This window comes from Staurois parvus, unplaced genomic scaffold (assembly GCF_062004578.1).
Source record: "Staurois parvus isolate SC_StPar_1 unplaced genomic scaffold, SC_StPar_1.0 ptg000894l, whole genome shotgun sequence".
NCBI classification, from domain to species: domain Eukaryota; kingdom Metazoa; phylum Chordata; class Amphibia; order Anura; family Ranidae; genus Staurois; species Staurois parvus.
In genome coordinates, this window is record NW_028318690.1 from 1,672,413 (window position 1) to 1,693,979 (window position 21,567).

At 40.9% G+C, this 21,567-nt stretch overlaps 1 protein-coding gene across 1 annotated transcript in view; it reads right to left on the reverse strand.

Moving 5' to 3' along the window:
• The window catches only part of TM9SF3 (transmembrane 9 superfamily member 3), a 67,784-nt gene that overhangs the window by 22,737 nt on the left and 23,480 nt on the right, over positions 1–21,567 (reverse strand). Inside the window, exons 3-7 of the mRNA XM_089656195.1 lie at positions 19,457–19,579; positions 13,386–13,546; positions 12,190–12,267; positions 9,048–9,179; positions 3,563–3,729 (exon numbers count right to left, since the gene is read on the reverse strand). Of these exons, the coding sequence (XP_089512321.1) occupies positions 3,563–3,729; positions 9,048–9,179; positions 12,190–12,267; positions 13,386–13,546; positions 19,457–19,579 (661 nt within the window). The remainder of the gene's footprint in view (positions 1–3,562; positions 3,730–9,047; positions 9,180–12,189; positions 12,268–13,385; positions 13,547–19,456; positions 19,580–21,567) is intronic.

Sequence of the window (21,567 nt, forward strand, 5' to 3'; positions counted from 1 at the left end):
CTACTCTCTAGTTTCCTGGTCTCCTCCTCCCATGCCCGTCTCCAGGGCTTCCCCCATCCTCTGGAACTGGATAATAATAATATTAACAACAATTTATCTTCCATGTGGTGCCATTGCTGACAGCATGAAACGGGAAGGGGTATTCTTTGTTAAGTAACACCCTTTTATAATCCACTGATTGCTGGACAACTGTTTAAAGAATTAGACTCACCTGTAGCTGAATTAATTAGGATATTGTTGTCTAAAATTTAGCTTTGCTCCTAAGACTTTTATTGGGGTGTTTTCATTTTTGCAACATGGCCTTGAATGAATTTGTTAGGAAAAATACTTGTGTGTGTGCGCGCAAGTAAACAAATCTTGTTTGCAATCAATGGCCCGTATTTGTGGGAGTATTTTGTAGTATAGTGTCCCATAGAAAATGTTGATTCTGAAAGAAGAGTAAAGGTTTTCTGACAAATCTGCTCAGGTGTACTCATTTATGTTGATATATATATATATATATATATATATATATATATATATATATATGTCATAAAGGGATGAATAAGTAAATAACCGGCAGTTTACCGTTCGTCGACCTCCGTTTGTTTTTGTTTTTTTCTGTTTTTCACATCTCATTTTCATCACCATTATTATTATACAGTATTTATATAGCGCCAGAAGGTTTGGTCAGCGCTGTACATTATAGTGGGGGACAGAACATGAGACAATACAGTAACAAAACAATACACGAGGGGTTCGAGGGCCCTGCTCTTTCAAGCTTATAGTTATTTTGTATTTTTTAATATTTCCCCTCTCCTTCGTCCGTTTAGTCCACAGGATTATAGATCACGCATGAGTGAGAGCATTTTCAGCTATTTGACCCACTCTGTGAACTTCCTGTGTGTACATGACATCACCTTTTGTGACCTCCTGGAAGTGGAAGAACGGTACACTTCCGATTTGCAGAAGTCTCTAGCTTGTGTTCCAGCAGTCGTCGTCCATGATGGACATCCTCCATCCATACACACAGCCTTTCTATATGAGCCCATTTTGACATTTTCTATATAGATGCTAAGCCGCCCAAACAGTTTTATCTGGTCAGTATGTTTATTTACTTATTCATCCCTTTATTTCCTCTTTTTTTTTTATTTGGCTCACAGTTTGGTGTGTTTGTTGACCTTTGACATGACCGGTGGCTCCACCCCCTATAGTGAGGCCAGTGATGTTCAATCTATGGTTCAATATAAATATACACCTGGCTCTATCACATGTTGGTTAGCATAGCTCTGAGGAAGGAGGTATGCCGCCAAAACACATCAGCTTGCCAGTCCAGCTGGGTTGCACAGACACACACAACTCCCTGTGCTGTGGCATCTTGAGGTTTTTATGCATTTTAATTCTGTTAATATCCATTTGACATCTATGTTTTGTGAACAATACATCATTGGTAATGCACTAGTCATTTGCATCCTCCGGTTTGTTCTTTTTGTAGTCTTCACATCGTATCCAGTGTTGAGTGATAGAATCCTGTGTTTTCAGATAGCCTATTAATACTTAGATAATTCTCTGTACACTGACCAGTTAACAGGTGAATAACTTTGTATCAGATCAGTGTGTAAACAAACTTCGTCAGGCTCGTTTCACACTGCCGCGACTTGAGATCTGACTTGTGAGACCCCAAGTCACATGACGTGAAATCCCATGTTAGTCAATAAGAGCCATCTTATTTAGCACTACTGAAGTCGCTCAGACTTTAGAAAAGGTTCCTGTACTACTTCAAGACGACTTCTATCCGACTTGTGTCCATATATTTTAATAGGTTACCTCCAAGTCGAATACTCATCTATATTGATGCGATTTGGATCTCACATTACAGTAAGATTACCCAGGCATTCCCTGAAAGTTGCTTCAGAGTTGCTTAAAAGTAGTACTCAAGTCGCCTGGCAAAGTTGCACAACTTTCAGGTAGCAGTAGTGTGAACCGAGACTAAGACTGCAAGACTACACAGCTTTCTGTTCTTTTTTGTAGTTTTCACAAGACTTCCTTGGTTGAGTAGGGCAGCATCTACTACACATTCCTGGCGAAGTTCATGATCCATTGGATATCATACATCATTTGTGGTCATCTTCCTCTTTGGTAGACCACAGAGCTGAAATTTACAGTTTTTCATGTGTGTACACTGGATACAATGTGACATGCAAATGTAGCAGGCTTAATCTCCACCAAATGTCTATACTGCTTGTGTGCTCAGTGCTGTTTTCTTTATTGAGCTGACATTTTTTGCTTTTACTTCACAGCAGACTAGTTTTTCAGATGTATGGATATTTATTCATTTGCTATCATGTCACTCAGTATCACTATTCATTAGGCAGCAAGTTACCTTTTTAGGGGCCTGATGCTTTACGATCATACTTGTGTTTGGTTTTCATTATGTTGCGTTTTGACCATGTGTTTGAGTGGTTTTTTTTTTGTTTTGTTTTTTAAGATATTTTGGCCTTCATTGGAATTTCCAAGAGGTTTTGACTACGTTGTAATAATTTTAACTACTCCTGGATTTTTTTTTAGGCTGAGGGTGTCATGCAAATAGGGATTAGTATTATGTACTGTGTATTTCAATAAGTTTTGGATTTGTTTTGCATATATCCCTAATTGCCAATTTCTTATTTTGTACCCTGCTGTTCTAATTATCTAGAAAAATCTCAATTGTATACCAATCTGACCAACTCCTGGATTTTGGGACTAAGCCAACCTATCTGCCCCAACCCTTCATCGTCCAATAAAAGTGACCAATAGGGCAGTATACCCTGTGAAGTAATACTCACAGTCCCATTGAACAGAGACAAATGTTGCATAGTCATTCCTGAATAGTAGCTGTCTAAACCAAAAAAAACAAAAGGATTGTGGTAGAAAAAGTGTCACTATATGTCTGCAATAATAAAGTGAAAAACTATAATAGGAAGAATAGGAAAAAAGTATTACTTCACAGGATATTCAAGTGCAATTTACAAGCTCAAGTAGCTGGGCGAATGCAGCTTACTTTCAGATGCATTCCACTTGAAGCCACAGTCAGTTTTAGGTGTCGTGAGATCCTTCTAAATTTCTTTACAAGTGCTTCCAACCTCCTAAGCTGTATCAAACCACTTTGGCATTTTTATTGACACATATGGCTAGAAAAATAGTTCTCACATGAACAAAAGCCCATGTACAGGGCTTAAAGGACAAATCCCCCACAAATGAACATCTCAAGCTGTATTTACAAAACAAAGCTCATGGGAAAAAAAACAAAAAAAATCTCTGGTGCCATCTGCCCCTTGGTAAAAAGCAAAAGATCCCATGTTGGATAACACACCTTTGGGCAAGAGATCAGGGACAATATAAACTGAGATTGCCTTGTTTTTTGGTGAAACTGTTCCAAGACAAACTGTCAGCATTAAACATAAAACTTTTGAAATCTGTTTTTTGGTGAAAGTTAATATGAACAATGTGGTCTGCTAAATCTTCATTCATTGTGGTGAACCTTTCTCAAAGTAGCACAAAGTCAATCTTACTGATAATAAAGTGTAAAAAAGATCATACTCACTCTGTGTACAAATCTTCAATCATGGCTACAATAATTACAATAAGAGACACTGAGAAGATCTGACATCCTGACCCAATAAGTGATGAGAAGATAAGAGGATGACTGGAAGGTCTGAAAACATCCCCATGGACCTGTTTCCAACCGTATTCATCGCCTAGATCTCGATCCTACATTAGGAGGAAATAAGATTGTAAAACAGACAATATTAACATTAAAAATATGCACAGCACAGTTGCTCGAATATAAGATGTTTCAATTGATACATACAGAACATTTCCAAGCAATGCAAACTGTCTCCTTTCATGAATAGAGGTCATTGAAGCCAACCAATTTAAACATGCATTGCTTGATATAACTGACATAACTATAGCTCAATGTTCACATTTGGATTTGGACAAGATCACCTGTATGTCGGATTCTTTTCTATATAAACCATAGAAGCTTTCAATGTGCCACATTCAAATTTACATATAGGGGAATAAATAATAATAATATATACATACACGCATCCTCTTAAAAAGATCAAAAGGAGTACCCCCAAGGGGTATAACCTCCTCATAGCATATAGTTTCCTTCAGCAATGTGCCCCACCCATTTTTTTCTAGTTTATCAAATGTGTAAATTATTGATATACGGTCCTTAAGATAAATACGAAACGCATAGACCGCTGAAGATGGATGAAATATGAACACGTTTTATGTACTCATGTAAATTATATGTTAGTACCCCCAAAGGTTTAACCTCCTCATAACATATAGCTTACATGAGTACATAAAACGTGTTCATATTTCATCCATCTTCAACGGTCTACACGTTTCATATTCATCTTCTTCGGGACCGTATATTTGAGTAGATAAAAGCATTAATACTGTAGGAAATATAGCATACATTAATCTCCAATTTGTAATCAATAACATACACATTTGGTAAACTAGAAAAAAGGTTCACATGGGGGGGCACATTGCTGAAGGAAACTACAGTGAGGAACAGAAGTATTTGAACAGTTCTCCCACTTAGAAATCATGGAGGGGTCTGAAATTCACATTGTAGGTGCATTCACACTCTGAGAGACAGAATTTAAACAAAAAAAAAATTCAGGAAATCACATTGTATGATTTTTAAAGAATTTATTTGTCTTGCACTGCTGAACATAAGTATTTGAACACCTGAGAAAATCAGTGTTAATATTTGGTACAGAAGCCTTTGTTTGCAATTACAGAGGTCAAACGTTTCCTGTAGTTCTTGAACAGGTTTGCACACACTGCAACAGGGATTTTGGCCCACTCCTCCACACAGATCTCTTCTAGATCTGTCAGGTTTCGGGGCTGTCGCTGAGCAACACGGAGTTTCAGCTCCCTCCAAAGATGTTCTATTGGATTTAGGTTTGGAGACTGGCTAGGCCACTCCAGAACCTTGATATGCTTCTTACAGAGCCACTCCTTGGTTACCCTGGCTGTGTGCTTCGGGTTGTTGTCATGTCGGAAGACCCAGCCACGACTCATCTTCAATCCTCTGACTGAGGGAAGGAGGTTGTTGCTCAAAATCTCACAATAAATGGCCCCATTCATCCTCTCCTTAATACAGTGCAGTTGTCCTGTCCCCTTCGCGGAAAAGCACCCCCAAAGCATGATGTTACCACCCCCATGCGTCACAATAGGGATGGTGTTCTTGGGATGCAACTCATCCTTTTTCCTCCAAACACGACGAGTGAAGTTTAGACCAAAAAGTTCTACTTTGGTCTCATCTGACCACATGACTTTCTGCAATGCCTCCTCTGGATCATCCAGATGGTCATTGGCAAACTTCAGACGGGCCTGGACATGTGATGACTTGAGCAGGGGAACCTTCGTGCAATGCATGATTTGAAACCATGACGGAGTAGTGTTCTACCGACAGTGACCTTTGAAACTGAGGTCCCAGCTCTCTTCATGTCATTGACCAGCTCCTCCCTTGTAGTTCTCGGCTGATTCCTCACCTTTCTTATCAGTGATACCCCACGAGGTGAGATCTTGCATGGAGCCCCAGTCCGAGGGAGACTGACAGTCGTCTTTAGCCTCTTCCATTTTCTAACAATTGCTCCAACAGTTGATCTATTTTCACCAAGCTGCTTGGCAATTGCCCCGTAGCCCTTTCCGGCCTTGTGGAGGTCCATAATTTTGTCTCTGGTGTCTTTTGATAGCTCTTTGGTGTTGCCCATGTTAGTAGTTGGCCTCTGACTGACTGTGGGGTGAACAGGTGTCTTTAAAGAGCTCAGACAGGTGCTACTAAGTTAGATTAATGAGTGGAGTAGAGGTGGACTTTTTAAAGGCACAGTAACAGGTCTCTGAGAGTCAGAATTCTTGCTGTTTCTTAGGTGTTCAAATACTTATGTTCAGCAGTGCAAGTCAAATAAATTCTTTAAAACTCATACAATGTGAGTTACTGAATTTTTTTTTTAATTCTGTCTCTCAGAGTGTGAATGCACCTACAATGTGAATTTCAGACCCCTCCATGATTTCTAAGTGGGAGAACTTGCAAAATCGCAGGGTGTTCAAATACTTCTGTTCCTCACTGTATATGCTATGAGGAGGTTATACCCCTTGGGGGTACTCCCCATGGTCTTTTTAATAGGATATAATATATATATACACACACACACACACACACACTATATATATATTTTTATGCTCTCGGAGGTGTTCACTTACAATCCAAAATGTTGTACTGATTTTATATATTTTCTATTGGGGGATTTGTTTCATTTCCCCGTTAACATTTGTCTGTGATTTTAAATTGGATTGCAATAAACGGGTTATATTTTAACAAAGGGGTATTGTATTGTCTCGTGTTGTGCCAATAAAGTCTGTTACCTTTTTGTAATAGGGAATATTTTCCCTGTTCCATACATTTTTCTCTACATAATAATTGTATGTGGTACAGTGCAATCTTTTATTTGTATACCTCTTTTGGGGTCACCCACCGGCACTCTCAGCTCTTCCTCTTCTCCAATGTCCTCATAGGAAGCCACTTCCTATGAGGGCATTCGTGCGGGAGTGCTCCTGAGCCGGGCTGTGTGCATCTATAGACAACAGTGGATTGTCGCAGGACTGCGGCTGGCATTCTGACACTACGGGGAACTGACCAGGTGTCACTGACATCCCCAGTGACACCAATACTGTGATCAGTGCTAATAAAGCACTGACACTGTACTAATGGTACTGAGCAGGAAGAGGTTAATATGTGGGGCAATCAAAGGGTTAACTGTGTGCTGCTTTACTGTAAGCTACAGTGGGGCAAAAAAGTATTTAGTCAGCCACCAATTGTGCAAGTTCTCCCACTTAAAAAGATGAGAGGTCTGTAATTGGCATCATAGGTAGACCTCAACTAAGAGACAAAATGAGAAAAAAATCCAGACAATCACATTGGATGTTTTGGAAAGAGTTTATTTGCAAATTATGGTGGAAAATAAGTATTTGGTCAATATCAAAAGTTCATCTCAATACTTTTATATATCCTTTGTTGGCAATGACAGAGGTCAAACGTTTCCTGTAAGTCTTCACAAGGTTGGCACACACTGTTGCTGGTATGTTGACCCATTCCTCCATGCAGATCTCCTCTAGAGCAGTGATGTTTTGGGGCTGTCGCTGGGCAACACGGACTTTCAACTCCCTCCAAAGGTTTTCTATGGGGTTGAGATCTGGAGACTGGCTAGGCCACTCCAGGACCTTGAATTGCTTCTTACGAAGCCACTCCTTCGTTGCCCGGGCGGTATGTTTGGGATCATTGTCATGTTGGAAGACCCAGCCATGTTTCATCTTCAATGCCCTTGCTGATGGAAGGAGGTTTGCACTAAAAATCTCACGATACATGGCCCCATTCATTCTGTCCTGTACATGGATCAGTCGTCCTGGTCCCTTTGCGGAGAAACAGCCCCAAAGCATGATGTTGCCACCCCCATGATTCACAGTAGGTATGGTGTTCTTTGGATGCAACTTAGCATTTTCTCTCCTCCAAACACGACGAGTTGTGTTTCTACCAAACAGTTCTATTTTGGTTTCATCTGACTATATGACATTCTCCCAATCCTCTTCTGGATCATCCAAATGCTCTCTAGCAAACGTCAGACGGGCTCGGACATGTACTGGCTTAAGCAGGGGGACACGTCTGGCACTGCAGGATCTGAGTCCCTGGCGGCGTAGTGTGTTACTAATGGTAGCCTTTGTTACGTTGGTCCCAGCTCTCTGCAGGTCATTCACTAGGTCCCCCCGTGTGGTCTTGGGATTTTTGCTCACCGTTCTTGTGATCATTTTGACCCCACGGGGTGAGATCTTGCGTGGAGCCCCAGATCAAGGGAGATTATCAGTGGTCTTGTATGTCTTCCATTTTCTAATTATTGCTCCCACAGTTGATTTGTTCACACCAAGCTGCTTGCCTATTGCAGATTCAGTCTTCCCAGCCTGATGCAGGTCTACAATTTTGTTTCTGGTGTCCTTCGACAGCTCTTCGGCCTTCACCATAGTGGAGTTTGGAGTGTGACTGTTTGAGGTTGTGGACAGGTGTCTTTTATACTGATAAGTTCAAACAGGTGCCATTGATACAGGTAATGAGTGCAGGACAGAGGAGCCTCTTAAAGAAGAAGGTACAGGTCTGTGAGAGCCAGAAATCTTGCTTGTTTGTAGGTGACCAAATACTTATTTTCCACCATAATTTGCAAATAAATTCTTTCCAAATCAGCCAATGTGATTGTGTGGGTTTTTTTCTCATTTTGCCTCTCATAGTTGAGGTCTACCTATGATGCCAATTACAGGCCTCTCATCTTTTTAAGTGGGAGAACTTGCACAATTGGTGGCTGACTAAATACTTTTTTATCCCACTGTATGTGTGTGTGCTTCACTGTAAACACACTGCTTTGCATTGCTCTGCTATATAAAAACAATGCATAGAAGTGTGCAGGAGCTGACAAGGGAGAGAACTGTATTGTTTACTTACAGTTCTCTCCCTCCGTTGGTAATGCTCCTCAATCACCGGGTGCTGGCGAGTAATCACCATCCGGGACCCGGTGATGGACAGCCGAGGCCACTAATAGCGTTGTGCGCCCCCTACCTGGGAATGCAAAAATCACATGATCTTGCACACCCCTGCCGCCTTGTAGCAGTATATCTGCTATAGGGTGGAAGGAAAGCGGTTAAGAAATAAAACTTAAACATAGTGGGAGAACAGAGGATCTTCATCAAAGTGTTCCCTAGGATAATTATGTTTGAGAAGTAACAACATTCTTCTTTTAAATTCCAAAGTTCACATAAAGAATCAAAAACAATCTGATTGTTTGCCAAGTACATCTCTCCTACCACTATGGTAAATAAAACCTTATTAAAATGGACTTGAATCGAAGAATACTTTGCATTCCATGAATATTGTTGACCAGTGATGGGTATATGCAAAGGGAAAGCAGTAACAGCCGTCTGCTGTTATTTACCAGCACAAGACCAAAGAAACAAACTCTTACCATGTCATCCATTTCCTCCTCTTTGCTGTATCTGGCATAATCTTTCCTTAAGGTTCTCATAAGAATCATGGATACCAATCCCACCAAAAAAATAACCATCATAAAAGAATTGAAGATTGAAAACCAGTGTATCTGGGGGAAAAAAAAACCAGCAAAATAAATACCAATAGAAAGTCTTAACGTGTCCCCAAGTCAATGCCATATGGAATATAGTAAAAGATGTGGAAAAAGATGGCATAGACACAGAACAAGCTTTATCATCACTTACAGGTCACACACAGGAGCTGGAGTTACACTTTCAAGTATAGCTAAAGGCAAAACTTATATTTTTTCATTTTGGATAGAGTGGAGAGGAATTAGAACACCTGTCAGTTTTTATTGCTCTCCGGGCACGTTAGAGCAATTCACCCTATTTGTTCTGTTTACCAAGGGAAAGTAAAGAAAATCCCAAATTTTGGGTTGTCCCCAGAAAACTAAAAGAAGAAAAATTTTCCAATGGGGACACTAGTGGTGGCCATCTTTCCTGCGATTGCTGGAAGTGACGTCCTTTGTCTGCTATATAAGTCCTGAACAATATGGCCACCACTTCCTGAAGAAGCTCACGTGATTCGGTGAGCGAAAACGCATTGACGTCACAGTGTGGTGACGCCCGCGCTTCCGGCATCTCGGTCTCTCTACGCGTTGAACACCATCTCACCGCCACGCACTCCCTGTCTGACCATCAGACCGAACTGCAGAGGACCTGCTCACCCACTTTCACACCAATTGTCTGGTATCACTGAACCTAGAGCAGGAGCAGTTTACCCTGGATGACAATACCAGGTTGGGTGAGAGGACTTTGTCCAGCCTGTATGGATAACGGCTTGGTTGAGCCACTCTGACTCTTGCTGACACCACCGCTCTTTCACTTGACGGTGCTATTACACTGCCTCTATCACCAGCACACATCCACCACTGTCGGGACTCTCATGCTACCATACTTACCCACTTCAGCTTTACTATGAAACATTCTACTACTACTCGCTTTCTCTATTGAAGATACCACTTCTGGAGCAACTTGTCATGGGTCAATTGAGTCATCTGCATCTATACCTACTATAGGCCTATTGATCTAGACCCGATTTTGCATATCATTATTTATATGACATTGAGTGTCTCTTTTTGCCTCTTGGCTAAAACCGGGCTGAGCTATAGATATAGCTAAATGGAATACTATACCGTAATTCAAGACAGGTTTTTAGGGCTACGTACACCCTTGCCCACTGCTGGTCAACTGGCCTAGATTCCACCTGTAGATTACAAGCAACATGATAATGACTGCCTCTCATTTGCCCTAAGGCCAAAACTGGGCGGTGCTATCGATAAGCCTGACTGGGCTGTCATACTACATTATATAGCCTCACGGCAGATTCATTCCTGCCCGTTATCCTAAGGGCTCAACTGGGGTCATCTGGTGATCCATCTACATATCAGAGCTATCCGGATACATTTTTGAATTGGGGACATCCTGAGTTGTGATCTTTTGATGATCTTAACGACCCTTGCTGCTGATATTATTTTCTCTATTAGGACCCCATGATATGTCAGTCATTTTCACCATCCACGATCATGACTGTATGACCTTTTTGGTATTATGCTATTCCACTTTGGCATTTCTGCTTAGTGTATGGTGATTGTATGTGCTTGTGTGGTCTGACCAGGATCCCGGTACGGGTGTTTTAATTTTATGGCAACATTGTCATTGTTTTTACAAGTATCAGGTGGAGGGTGCTTTGTGTGTCATTTGTTATTACAATGTCAATAAACATGATGTTTTAAACAGCAGACTGTTCTCCTGAGGACTTCTTTTCCAGGGGGGCTCTACCCACTGACATTTTTCCTATTATATGCGTTTGGTCCTGAGAGCACCTCCTTCAACTTTTGGATGAGTCGGCAACATCTACAGACAATTTATATACATTTTTTTGTGCCTGGGGATCCTGATTTTAGCTGTTTTTGTGACAACACTAGTTCTGGTGACCTGGGGGTCCCCAAGGAATTCCCTTACTTTGTAATATTGTTAGCTGTAAACAGCGAGCACATACGGGTAAAAATAAAAACGCTCAATTTCAAGAGAGACTTTTCCAAGGCTGAAAGCTGCTCTCCAAGACTTGGACTGGGAGGGAATATTGGCATTGATGAACACAACACAGAAATGGGAGTTCTTCAAAAAGACTATGTGAACACACTGCAAAATATATTCCCATGGGCAACAAGTTTAAAAGGCTAAAAATCAAACCTAAGTGGCTTATGGCCAAAGTTAAAAAAAAGCTATAGATAATAGGAAAAGAGCTTTTATTAAGTATAAAAATGAAGGAACGCTATCATCATTTAAACATTATAAAGAATATAACAGAATATGCAAAAAGGAAATAAAGGCCGCAAAAATTGAAAACGAACGACAGATTGCAAAAGATAGCAGGACCAACCCCAAAAAATTCTTCAAATATATTAATAGTAAAATGGTTCGGTCCGAGCATGTAGGCCCTTTACAAAATAATCTAGAGTGGGTGACTGGGGACAAAAAGAAGGCAAATTTATTTAATACCTTCTTCAGCTCTGTGTATACAAAGGAGCATGGGGGAGCTCTTGTCCATAATGGGCATGGTATTGACACCGCTCCAGATGATCCACATTAGCTCACAATTGATATGATCCAAAAATATTTAGACAGTATAAAGGTGAATAAAGCACCTGGATCGGATGGCATACACCCACAGGTCCTTAAAGAATTGAGCTCTGTCATTTCAAAGCCATGTAACTATGTAGGGATTTCCTTTTACATCCTGTTTGGCTATGGGACAGGATGTGAAGGAAAATCTCCCCAGTGGGACACAGATGGTGAAAAAAAACATCTGACAGCATTTATAACCCTTACTCTATTCAAACTGGAAAAAAATAAAGTTTTGCCTATAGTTTTACTTTAAGAATGGAACATGTATGCTCCCATATTTATTCATCAATCTGTAAAAGGTATGCATGATAACCACACACTGATCACTACATACACAAACGCAATCACAGGTAAAACAATGGCCTACATTAGGAAAAGGTAAATATGGTTTGCATTTGTGAAGAATATAGTCAATTTGGAGGGCCTTACCCTGTGCTGGAAAAATGAAGGGTCAAGGTATTTGTCAAATCGATCTTCAAACCGGACATCGGATTTCTTCCATTTAACCTAAAAGAATATAACAGAAATGTAAGATTCAGCATATTTGTGAATATTGCATTAAGAACATCTCTAGGAACATTTAAAAAAAAATTACATTAGTGAAGGACATTCCATGATGAAAAGATTAGTGATGATCACAAGCTAGCCTATATTGTATTCCCTGCTGCTGCCTTTGTTTATTGCTCTCCAACATTTTTTTCAGGTAAATACTATCTGCATTGTACTACCTATCAAGCAGAAAGAGGGGAGAGGGAGGAGGGGGGGCTAGAGATAAATTACACCAAGTATAGGATGTGGTTCATCCATCTTTGTGAAAAAAGGAATTGCTCTCAAATGCTTTCCCATCAAAGGTCTGTACAAAAAGCAATTCTAACTACTCCCTGTATGTCCCATCAGTCATTAATTCTTCTCAGCCCCTACCCGAGTGTACACTGAGCTGCACATATGAAGTACATACTCATCTTAATTTTGGACCAGGACAGAGCAGCTCTCATGCACATAAAGTTCATGAGTTAAGTCATCCCGATCAGTCGAGATGTCTGGAAGCTCAGAAAGACTGGGTGAAGATGAAAATGCAAGGTAAGCATTTTGTAACACACAAATATGCTCAGCAAGCTTGAATAAGAAAGCTGACAGAAAATTCAGATAAAGAGATGGTGTCACTAGTGTTTCTCTTGTAACCACAAGAGGGAACTGGAAGGACACTTTGCTACAAAGAACTTAAACAAGACTCTGGAGCAGGATCGGAAGGCCATTAATTTAAATTTTGGCTATCAATGACTTCCAGTGGCTCCAGCAGAAAACTGGTGATAAAATCAATGCAGTGTCAAACAAAAACTCACATGAAGTTGTTAATTTACGCTCTAAAAGGATTAAAGTACAAACCTTTTATCATTTTGAACAGGTTTCACCTATCTACTGCCCATTAAGGCACAAAATGAGTGTAAACTCATAATATACACTTGTATTCAATAACAATATATTAGCAGACAATCTTAGTAACAAAAAACTGATCAGTAAGGCAAATACATGTCTCACATTTAGCAAACACCTAAATTGTAACAAGTTTCTGTTCTAGAAAGAAAAAAGAAAATACAAGTACATTAGCTGTACAGTTTACTTACAGAGTAGGACATTTGAACCTTGGTATTGGGGACAAGCTTTACTTTGCCTTCACTGGTGAGATTTACATCTACTATACGATTTCCGTTATAGCCAATTTCAAGCTTTTTGTATGTCCAAAGGTAGTAATCTTCTCCATTTTCATCAGCCTCTCCAACAATACCTGCCATTAACGCACAACAGTAAGAGCTAAACAATAAACTTGGGGGAAAAATCCAAATGGAAGGGATATAAAAAAAAAAGGTAAGAAAAACTTGCAGGAACACACAAGCCAACTGAATTTTAGAATTCACAGCTATCAATTTACCTGTGAAAGGATTAGTGACTACGCACACCTTTGTAACCATTGTGATCTCAATTCAGTGTCTAAAGGGCTGACCTAGCAAGAATTATCGAAATCTACTTTGAGGCATATAGGAGCAGCCATCACCAATCTCCTCCCGAGAATGCTTGTAAGCCTGGCTGTACACGGATTCAGTACTGGCTAAGGTACTAACCCAATACAAGCAGGCAGATTAGAAAGTCATGTGAAGGCAGAACTCCTGATCAGCATAGTTTGTGAGGATCTATAACGCCAATAGTATAAAAGATAGTAGATCAACAAGGTTACTAGCATTTGAAGATACATTAGTAAAAGGAAAACATCATCCTGTATTTATTGTAAAATACAAGAGAACTACACAATTGCAAAAAAATACAAATTTTAAGTCAGTCAAGACTCCCCTTCAACTCTCATCATGCCTCAGTTTTTCATCTGCTAAGTTTAGGCTTAGCTTTTTTCTTTCCTTCAGGTTTCTCTGCATTCAAGATTCCTGCTCATCACTGCTTAAGACACTCTCTACATGGCAGCTATTTGGATCGGCCTTTCTTCAACCTGACTTGCTGTACCCGCTTCCCTGACCATTGCGGGGCTACTCTGGCATGTGAACTTTGGGCACTGGGTTCTACTTGCGAAGCCTTCTAGAAGTACAGGTAACAAGTTGCACACTCACCGGACCATACTGACCCCTTGTGTGCAGCAAGAAAGTCAAACTGCACTTGCGTATACTGAATGCTCCACACACTGGATCAGAATGGACTCAATATGTACTGAATGCACAATATGCCGGATCCTCCATCAGTATTAAAAGTACTCCAACGTTCCTTAAAATAATCTCAAAGCAACTGGACTGTTTATTCCAGTGCCCAACACAAACCTTTGCTTCTTTATCATCAAGAGGCAAAAGGTTTGTGTCAGGCTCTGGAATAAATGGCAGTCTGGTTGCTTGGAGAGGAGGTGCACCCTCTGAGGAAGCGGCTTCCTACAGTGACACACTGAGAAGAGACGGAGTCTAGAGCGCCAGGGAAGTGGACCCCATAAAAGAAGGTTCGGGGCCGCTCTGTGCAATACCACTGCACAGAGCAGGTAAATATAACTTGTTTATTATATAAAAAAAGAAAAAAAAACACAACCTTTACAAAAGCTTTAGGCCTCCCGCACTCCAATAATGGCAAAAAACATCCTTTAGGTTAAAAAAAGATCTGAAAGTCCAACATAAATCTCTGATGTATTTTAGTCTGATCAGGTAGACAATATCAAGTCCCAAAAAGGACAATTGGGAAAATTGGTAGTCAAGGTGCTGCACCATTTTCTGTGAAGACCATCAGAAGGAAACATTGCACAGAAATGTCAGAGTCTGACTATTTAATTAACACTAAAGTATTACTAAACACAAGACCCTGCCATTCACTAGATCTTGTCTCCCACAGTACATAGAACATGGAAATGCAATTATTTTAGGAAATATAAACTGCTATGTACCTTTTCCCATCAGCAGTCAAAGCAGTCTTGTGACTTCAGTGTCCAGTAGAGCACTGGTAAAAGCTTGTAGGAGGAGTTTTCATTCTCCTCTCTGGACAGTGCTGACTGACCCTTTACTGGTCATATGCACTCTCCCAAGAAAAAAAAAAAAAACTCTCTCGCAATACACATGAAACGAAGCATGTGCGGTTTGCCCCCGAGGCTCTGTTCTATCAGCAGATGAGTCAGGGACAGTGGAAGAAAAGGAAGATCAAACGCAGGCTTAAACATCCTTTTTACACAATGCAGAGGATTGACCCTCAAGTTCCACATTGAGTATAACAAGCATGCTTTACTGCATATACAGACTGATTTTACTGTTGTGGATTTAGTAACAGTTTAAGATAAAAGATATTCTGTGGTTAACATATGAAACAAAATTGAACCTTCTGGCTACAATAACAAAAAAACTTACAAGAAAAAAAGCAGAACTGGGCAACAAAAACACCTTGCAAATTTCTAGGCATGATAGTGAAGGGTTGTTATGATCCAAAACTCCAAATAAACCATGTAAAATTAATATTTAAGATTCTGAGTAGTTCTTTACATACCCCAGGCTTGAGTATTATTGAAAATAATTTTACATAAAATTTCTGTGTAAATGTCAAAACGTGCAATGCAAGTAAGATGACCCAAGGACATTTCTAATCCAATAGTGTTCTGCAAGGATGTACAAGAACACGTCTCAAGTAAGAATAAAAAGAATGTTAGTTTGCTTAAGGGAGAAGTTCACCTTTTAGAAAAAAAATAAATGTACATTTTTTTGCAGGTAAAAAAAAAAGTGCACTATTTTTGTCTGCAGAAGCCTGTAAGCCATTGCACAAGCGATCAGCAGAATGCTGGTGCCATGCAGGTCTCCTGCAGGTCTTTCAGTATATCTGCTTTCTCGTACGGGATGTACAAGCAAGCAGATATACTGACAGGAAGAATGAGTGAACTACAACGGCGCTTCACAGAGCTGTGGTAGTTCTTTGACGACTACAAGCTGACAGCTGCTAAGGCTGCCAGGACTTGTAGTTTCTCATTCACAGAGGACTATGAACAAGTGATGTGGCTGTGTGGACGGAGCCCCACATGGCCATTTTTTTCAATTTGCCAGCTAGTGAGTGGGGAGAAGATCCCCTGCTAGCTGTTAAAGCGAGGACCGGGGGGAGCAGGGGCCTGAATAAGGGTGTAGCATGTAACATGTTACGAAAGGTAAACTTATCCTTGAACTTGCTTGAGGCTGTGATTTTTGTCAAAGTGGTGTACTAACGTTAAACGCGTTACTCTTTCACCTGTTAAACAAATAATTCTCATGTATTTGTCTACTCCCTGCAGAGATTGTGGTAACCTGTATTCCCTGGTGAAAAACACATACAGTATGCCTTAACTTTTCAATACAACTGTACAAGGTTTGATATTAATATGAACCCTAAAACTGCTCATCATCAATGAACACTCTGCCTTCGGACTGTGTTATGTCATGTTTTGTAATCTGCCTTCCTATCACAAATCCTTTATGTAGTAAACGCCCACTAAACAAATTGAATAGAACACAATCTGGGCAGCTATGCTTAGTATCAAAGCATTGAAAATCATAGTGAATATCGCCAATGATGTATTACTTAAGCAAAAGATACCCATTTAGTCGCAAAGCATGCAGCAGGGCTTGATAAATTTGCTTTGAATCTAGGAGTCAGCTTAAAAAGTTAGGAGGCAGGTTTTTTTTTTTTTTAGCGTAGCGTGGGTTGTCAGCGCACTGGGACTTCACGTGATGCAATTTGCCACGCGACAATCATGGCAAAACCGATCCATGTTTTAGGCGCCATTGAAAATAAGGGAACCTGAACCTGTATTTTGCGATCACAGCAATCCTGCTGCAATCCCAAAATGCCCATGTGTGAATGGAGCCACCCTGGTTCACACATATGCAATTCTGGATTTGTTTTGAAACTCACAGATTCGCATGACAGGCTACATATTTTGTGTTCCTATTAAGGTGGTTCACACAGCTGTGATTCACACGAATTGCATTTCTGAGTGGCATTATGAAAAGGTTCCTCTGCAAGTTTGTAATGGTGTGTTCCAGACTCGCAGGTGATAGAGAAGGGTGGCATGCGGAGATAAGTGCTGACATAGGATTGCTATTTGGAGGCGCAATTCTCCACTGAAGTCTGTGGGAGGCGCGACTGCCCACTGAAATCTGAGGGAGGCAATGTGTGAACCAAGGCGCCAGCATGCAATTTCTAGTCACCATGGTGACCTGGAATTTGTCAAGCCCTGGCATACAGTATAGGCTTGTTAAAAAACAGTTTACCATCAGGTGATATTCTAGCTAGTGGTGAAGCCAGCTATCTCTCAGAGACCCTAGGAGCTAGATCAGGGGTGGGCAAACTTTTTGACTTGAGGGCCGCAATGGGTTCATATATTGGACCCGGGGGCCGGACCAAGAGTAGATGAATGATGTGTATGTGTCATCCATAGTAAGTATAGTAATATTCCCCCATAGTAAGCATAGTAATTAATCCCCCATAGTAATTAATCCCCCATATAGTAATTAATCCCCCATAGTAATTCATCCCCCATATAGTAATTCATCCCCCATAGTAATTCATCCCCCATATAGTAATTCGTCCCCCATATAGTAATTCGTCCCCCATATAGTAATTCGTCCCCCATATAGTAATTCGTCCCCCATAGTAATTCATCCCCCCTATAGTAATTCATCCCCCATAGTAATTCATCCCCCATATAGTAATTCATCCCCCATAGTAATTCATCCCCCATATAGTAATTCATCCCCCACATAGTAATTCATCCCCCATATAGTAATTCATCCCCCATATAGTAAGTCCCCCATATAGTAATTCATTCCCCATATAGTAAGTCCTCCATATAGTAATTCATTCCCCATATAGTAAGTCCCCCATATAGTAATTCATTCCCCATATAGTAAGTCCTCCATATAGTAATTCATCCCCCATATAGTAAGTCCTCCATATAGTAATTCATTCCCCATATAGTGAGTCCCCCATATAGTAATTCATTCCCCATATAGTAAGTCCCCCATATAGTAATTCATTCCCCATATAGTAAGTCCCCCATATAGTAATTCATTCCCCATATAGTAAGTCCCCCATATAGTAATTAATTCCCCATATAGTAAGTCCCCCATATAGTAATTCATTCCCCATATAGTAAGTCCTCCATATAGTAATTCATTCCCCATATAGTAAGTCCTCCATATAGTAATTCATTCCCCATATAGTAAGTCCCCCATATAGTAATTCATTCCCCATATAGTAAGTCCCCCATATAGTAATTCATTCCCCATATAGTAAGTCCTCCATATAGTAATTAATTCCCCATATAGTAAGTCCCCCATATAGTAATTCATTCCCCATATAGTAAGTCCTCCATATAGTAATTCATTCCCCATATAGTAAGTCCCCCATATAGTAATTCATCCCCCATATAGTAAGTCCCCCCCCTGTGTCAATTCACTTACCTTTGGTCCGCGCGTTCCTCTCGTATTCCCGCGCCGTTCTGGTCTTCAGGGAGGACTGTGAGAGGAGTTCGTCACGCTGCCCCGCCTACATCCTGACAGCTGCAGAGTCCTGACGTCCGAGAGGAGGGAGGGGGGCGGCCATCCGAGAGGGGGGGCGGCCATCCGAGAGGAGAGGAGGGGAGGGGAGAGGAGGAGAGGAGGGGAGGGGAGAGGAGGAGAGGAGGGAGGGGAGAGGAGGAGAGGAGGGAGGGGAGCGGGCGCCCGGCACACAGGAGAGCCGCATCTAAATTTGTAAAGAGCCGCGGCTTGCCGACCACTGGCTTTGCGGGAGCCTAGCTCCGCGGGCCGGATTAAAAGGTCCGCCGGGCCGTAGTTTGCCCATTGCTGAGCTAGATCCTCCTTACTCCATGTCCTGGCTGTTCCCAACTACCTTGCTACACTGCTCCTGCTTCTACTCTACCTGATGCAAAAGCAGCAGGCACAATGAGCGCTCCATGTAACTCCTGTGGCATGTGTGAATAAAAAACCCTGGACTGACTGGTTGAAGGTATCCAGGAATTTGACTATATTTGCATAGTGCTCCCCAAGGTTTCTATCCACCCTTCCTGGACAAAAAGTACAAAGTGCCTTTACTTAATGTGTACACTGCAAACATTGCATGTTGGACTAGATCAGTAGGACAGGCTATGAAGCATGAAATATAGTTTTATTTCTTATGCATTTTAAAAAGCTTAGATCCATACCCCATATTGGCAAGTCATCTATGTACATCTGGTACCAGTAGTGGTTCTTTATTGCGTAAACAAACGCATCCCTCTTCGCCTTGTCCAACTCTATTTCACAATATGTTGCTTGCATGACATCCTCTGTTAAAAAGAAAACAAATTTTCAAGCATTGAGAATGATTCCATTAAAAACAAGGTTGTTTTTTTTGTTTTTACATACCTGCAAGTCTTATCATTCAACAGATATTACAACAAATATAAAAACACGAAACAAATCTATACATTGTCATCTTATAACCAATCTGAGACCAAGACACGTCTGGGAGTGCTGAAATCTTAGTGTCTAACTGTGCATTGTGGTTCCACTTGCCAGTCCCTTGTAGCAACAAGACACAACAGTGATTTGTGGGCCCAGTTGGAGCAACCGCAGTGTGGGGGGGAGGGGGGGGGGCAGACATAGCACTCATGGAAGTGCCGAATTTAGAACACTTGTCCAGTGGTGCAGTCAGGAGGGCAGGCAGGAGTATTTACACATCTCTTTTAACATTATTTACCATTTCAATTTTATTAACAGAGGAGTTGATTTAAATCAGTCTAATAAATACACTTTCTGTTATCCTCAGTGCTAGCTTTTTTTTTTTTTTTTAGTGGAAGGGTCTTCAACCCTCATACATTTCATTACTACATCAGATTGATAGGGTCTTTTTGAAGACAGAAAGTGTGCTACATACTAATTATCCTTACTTTGGTGACTGGACACTGGCATGGGACGTACCTTAGAAGGGGTGGGCAACATGGCAAACAGAACTGCCAACAAGCCCACAAGAAAAACAAGGCTGCAAAGCTCGAACGAAACACTCAGATAACTGCTTGAAGCACCTTGAATACCAATGCTTTCATCAGCCAAAGTATGAAGAGAACAAGGTATGAACAGAGGATAAGGGGACAGCCTTACAAAGCAGATGTTTGATGCTGAAATTCCCAAGAGGATACCTACAGCCCTGGTGGAATGGGCTCTGATAGATGAAGGAACTCTGTCCCTAGGGGTGTAGGATCTGGAGATGAGATATTTAAGATAAAAAGGTGTACAAAACTCCTGTATTACTATACCCACAATTACAAAAGATGATATCTCATTACCCATTTAAATATATGAAAACATTGTTTGAAACCAGTGTGAAATTTCACCTTGAAAATTAAACTACACAGTGTGACCAAAAATTCAAACATTATTACAAACAAATAAGTGAAAGGTAAAAAAATTAACATAAAAAGTCATCTTCCAGTGTCCAATTACAGTCCAAAAAGGATGATTCACTTAAAATGTGAATAATGTGTGCTATGACCTCCGCATGCAGTTCCCCAAGGTCACCAAATAACTAGAAGAGCCACCTCCTTACCACATTCGTTAAGCAAAAGATCAAAAGTGCTTGAACACATATGTAAGATCACTCCCAGAGTCCACTCTCACTTTCCAAACATATCCAATCAATCCAAAATTCACAGGAATGCCCAGAAAAATTACAGAGTACATAAAAGAATCTAACATTATGTCACAGTCCGCTGGCGCCACGCAATGCACGTTTCATCTACAAGTGGACATCTTCAGGGGACAAGTAAGAGACCTGGAGATGACATGTCTGATCACATGGCAATGGCGGAGTGAGAAGCAGGATGCCTTTTACAAAGGCCCACATGTAGATCAAAGACTTGCGAACAGGGGCTGTGCCTGCCAGGTAGACTTTAACAGCTCTGACCACATGCAAACAACATTCCTGTCATATTTTGGGTCAGGTCAGAGGGAAGGCAGGACAATGTTCTCACTTAAGTGAAAAGATGAGAGAACCTTAGGTAGGAAGAAATGTATTGGTCTCAAAAGCGAACAGGCATCCCTCCCACTGCAAGAGTGGGCTCACCCCTTTATTTTGAGGAAGGCTTCCTGAGCAGGCTTGGAAGTCTATGGTTTACAACAAAACAAGGCGTTAAGTCTTAGTTTTGAAGCTGACATCTGGGGAGAGTGAAAAGGTCCCTAAGCAGAGGGAGTAGCCACAAGGAGACTCATGCTTTTTCTTACAGGGTAGCAGTACCTTTTCCCCAGTGACTTTTTTGATGAATTTATCAACACATTC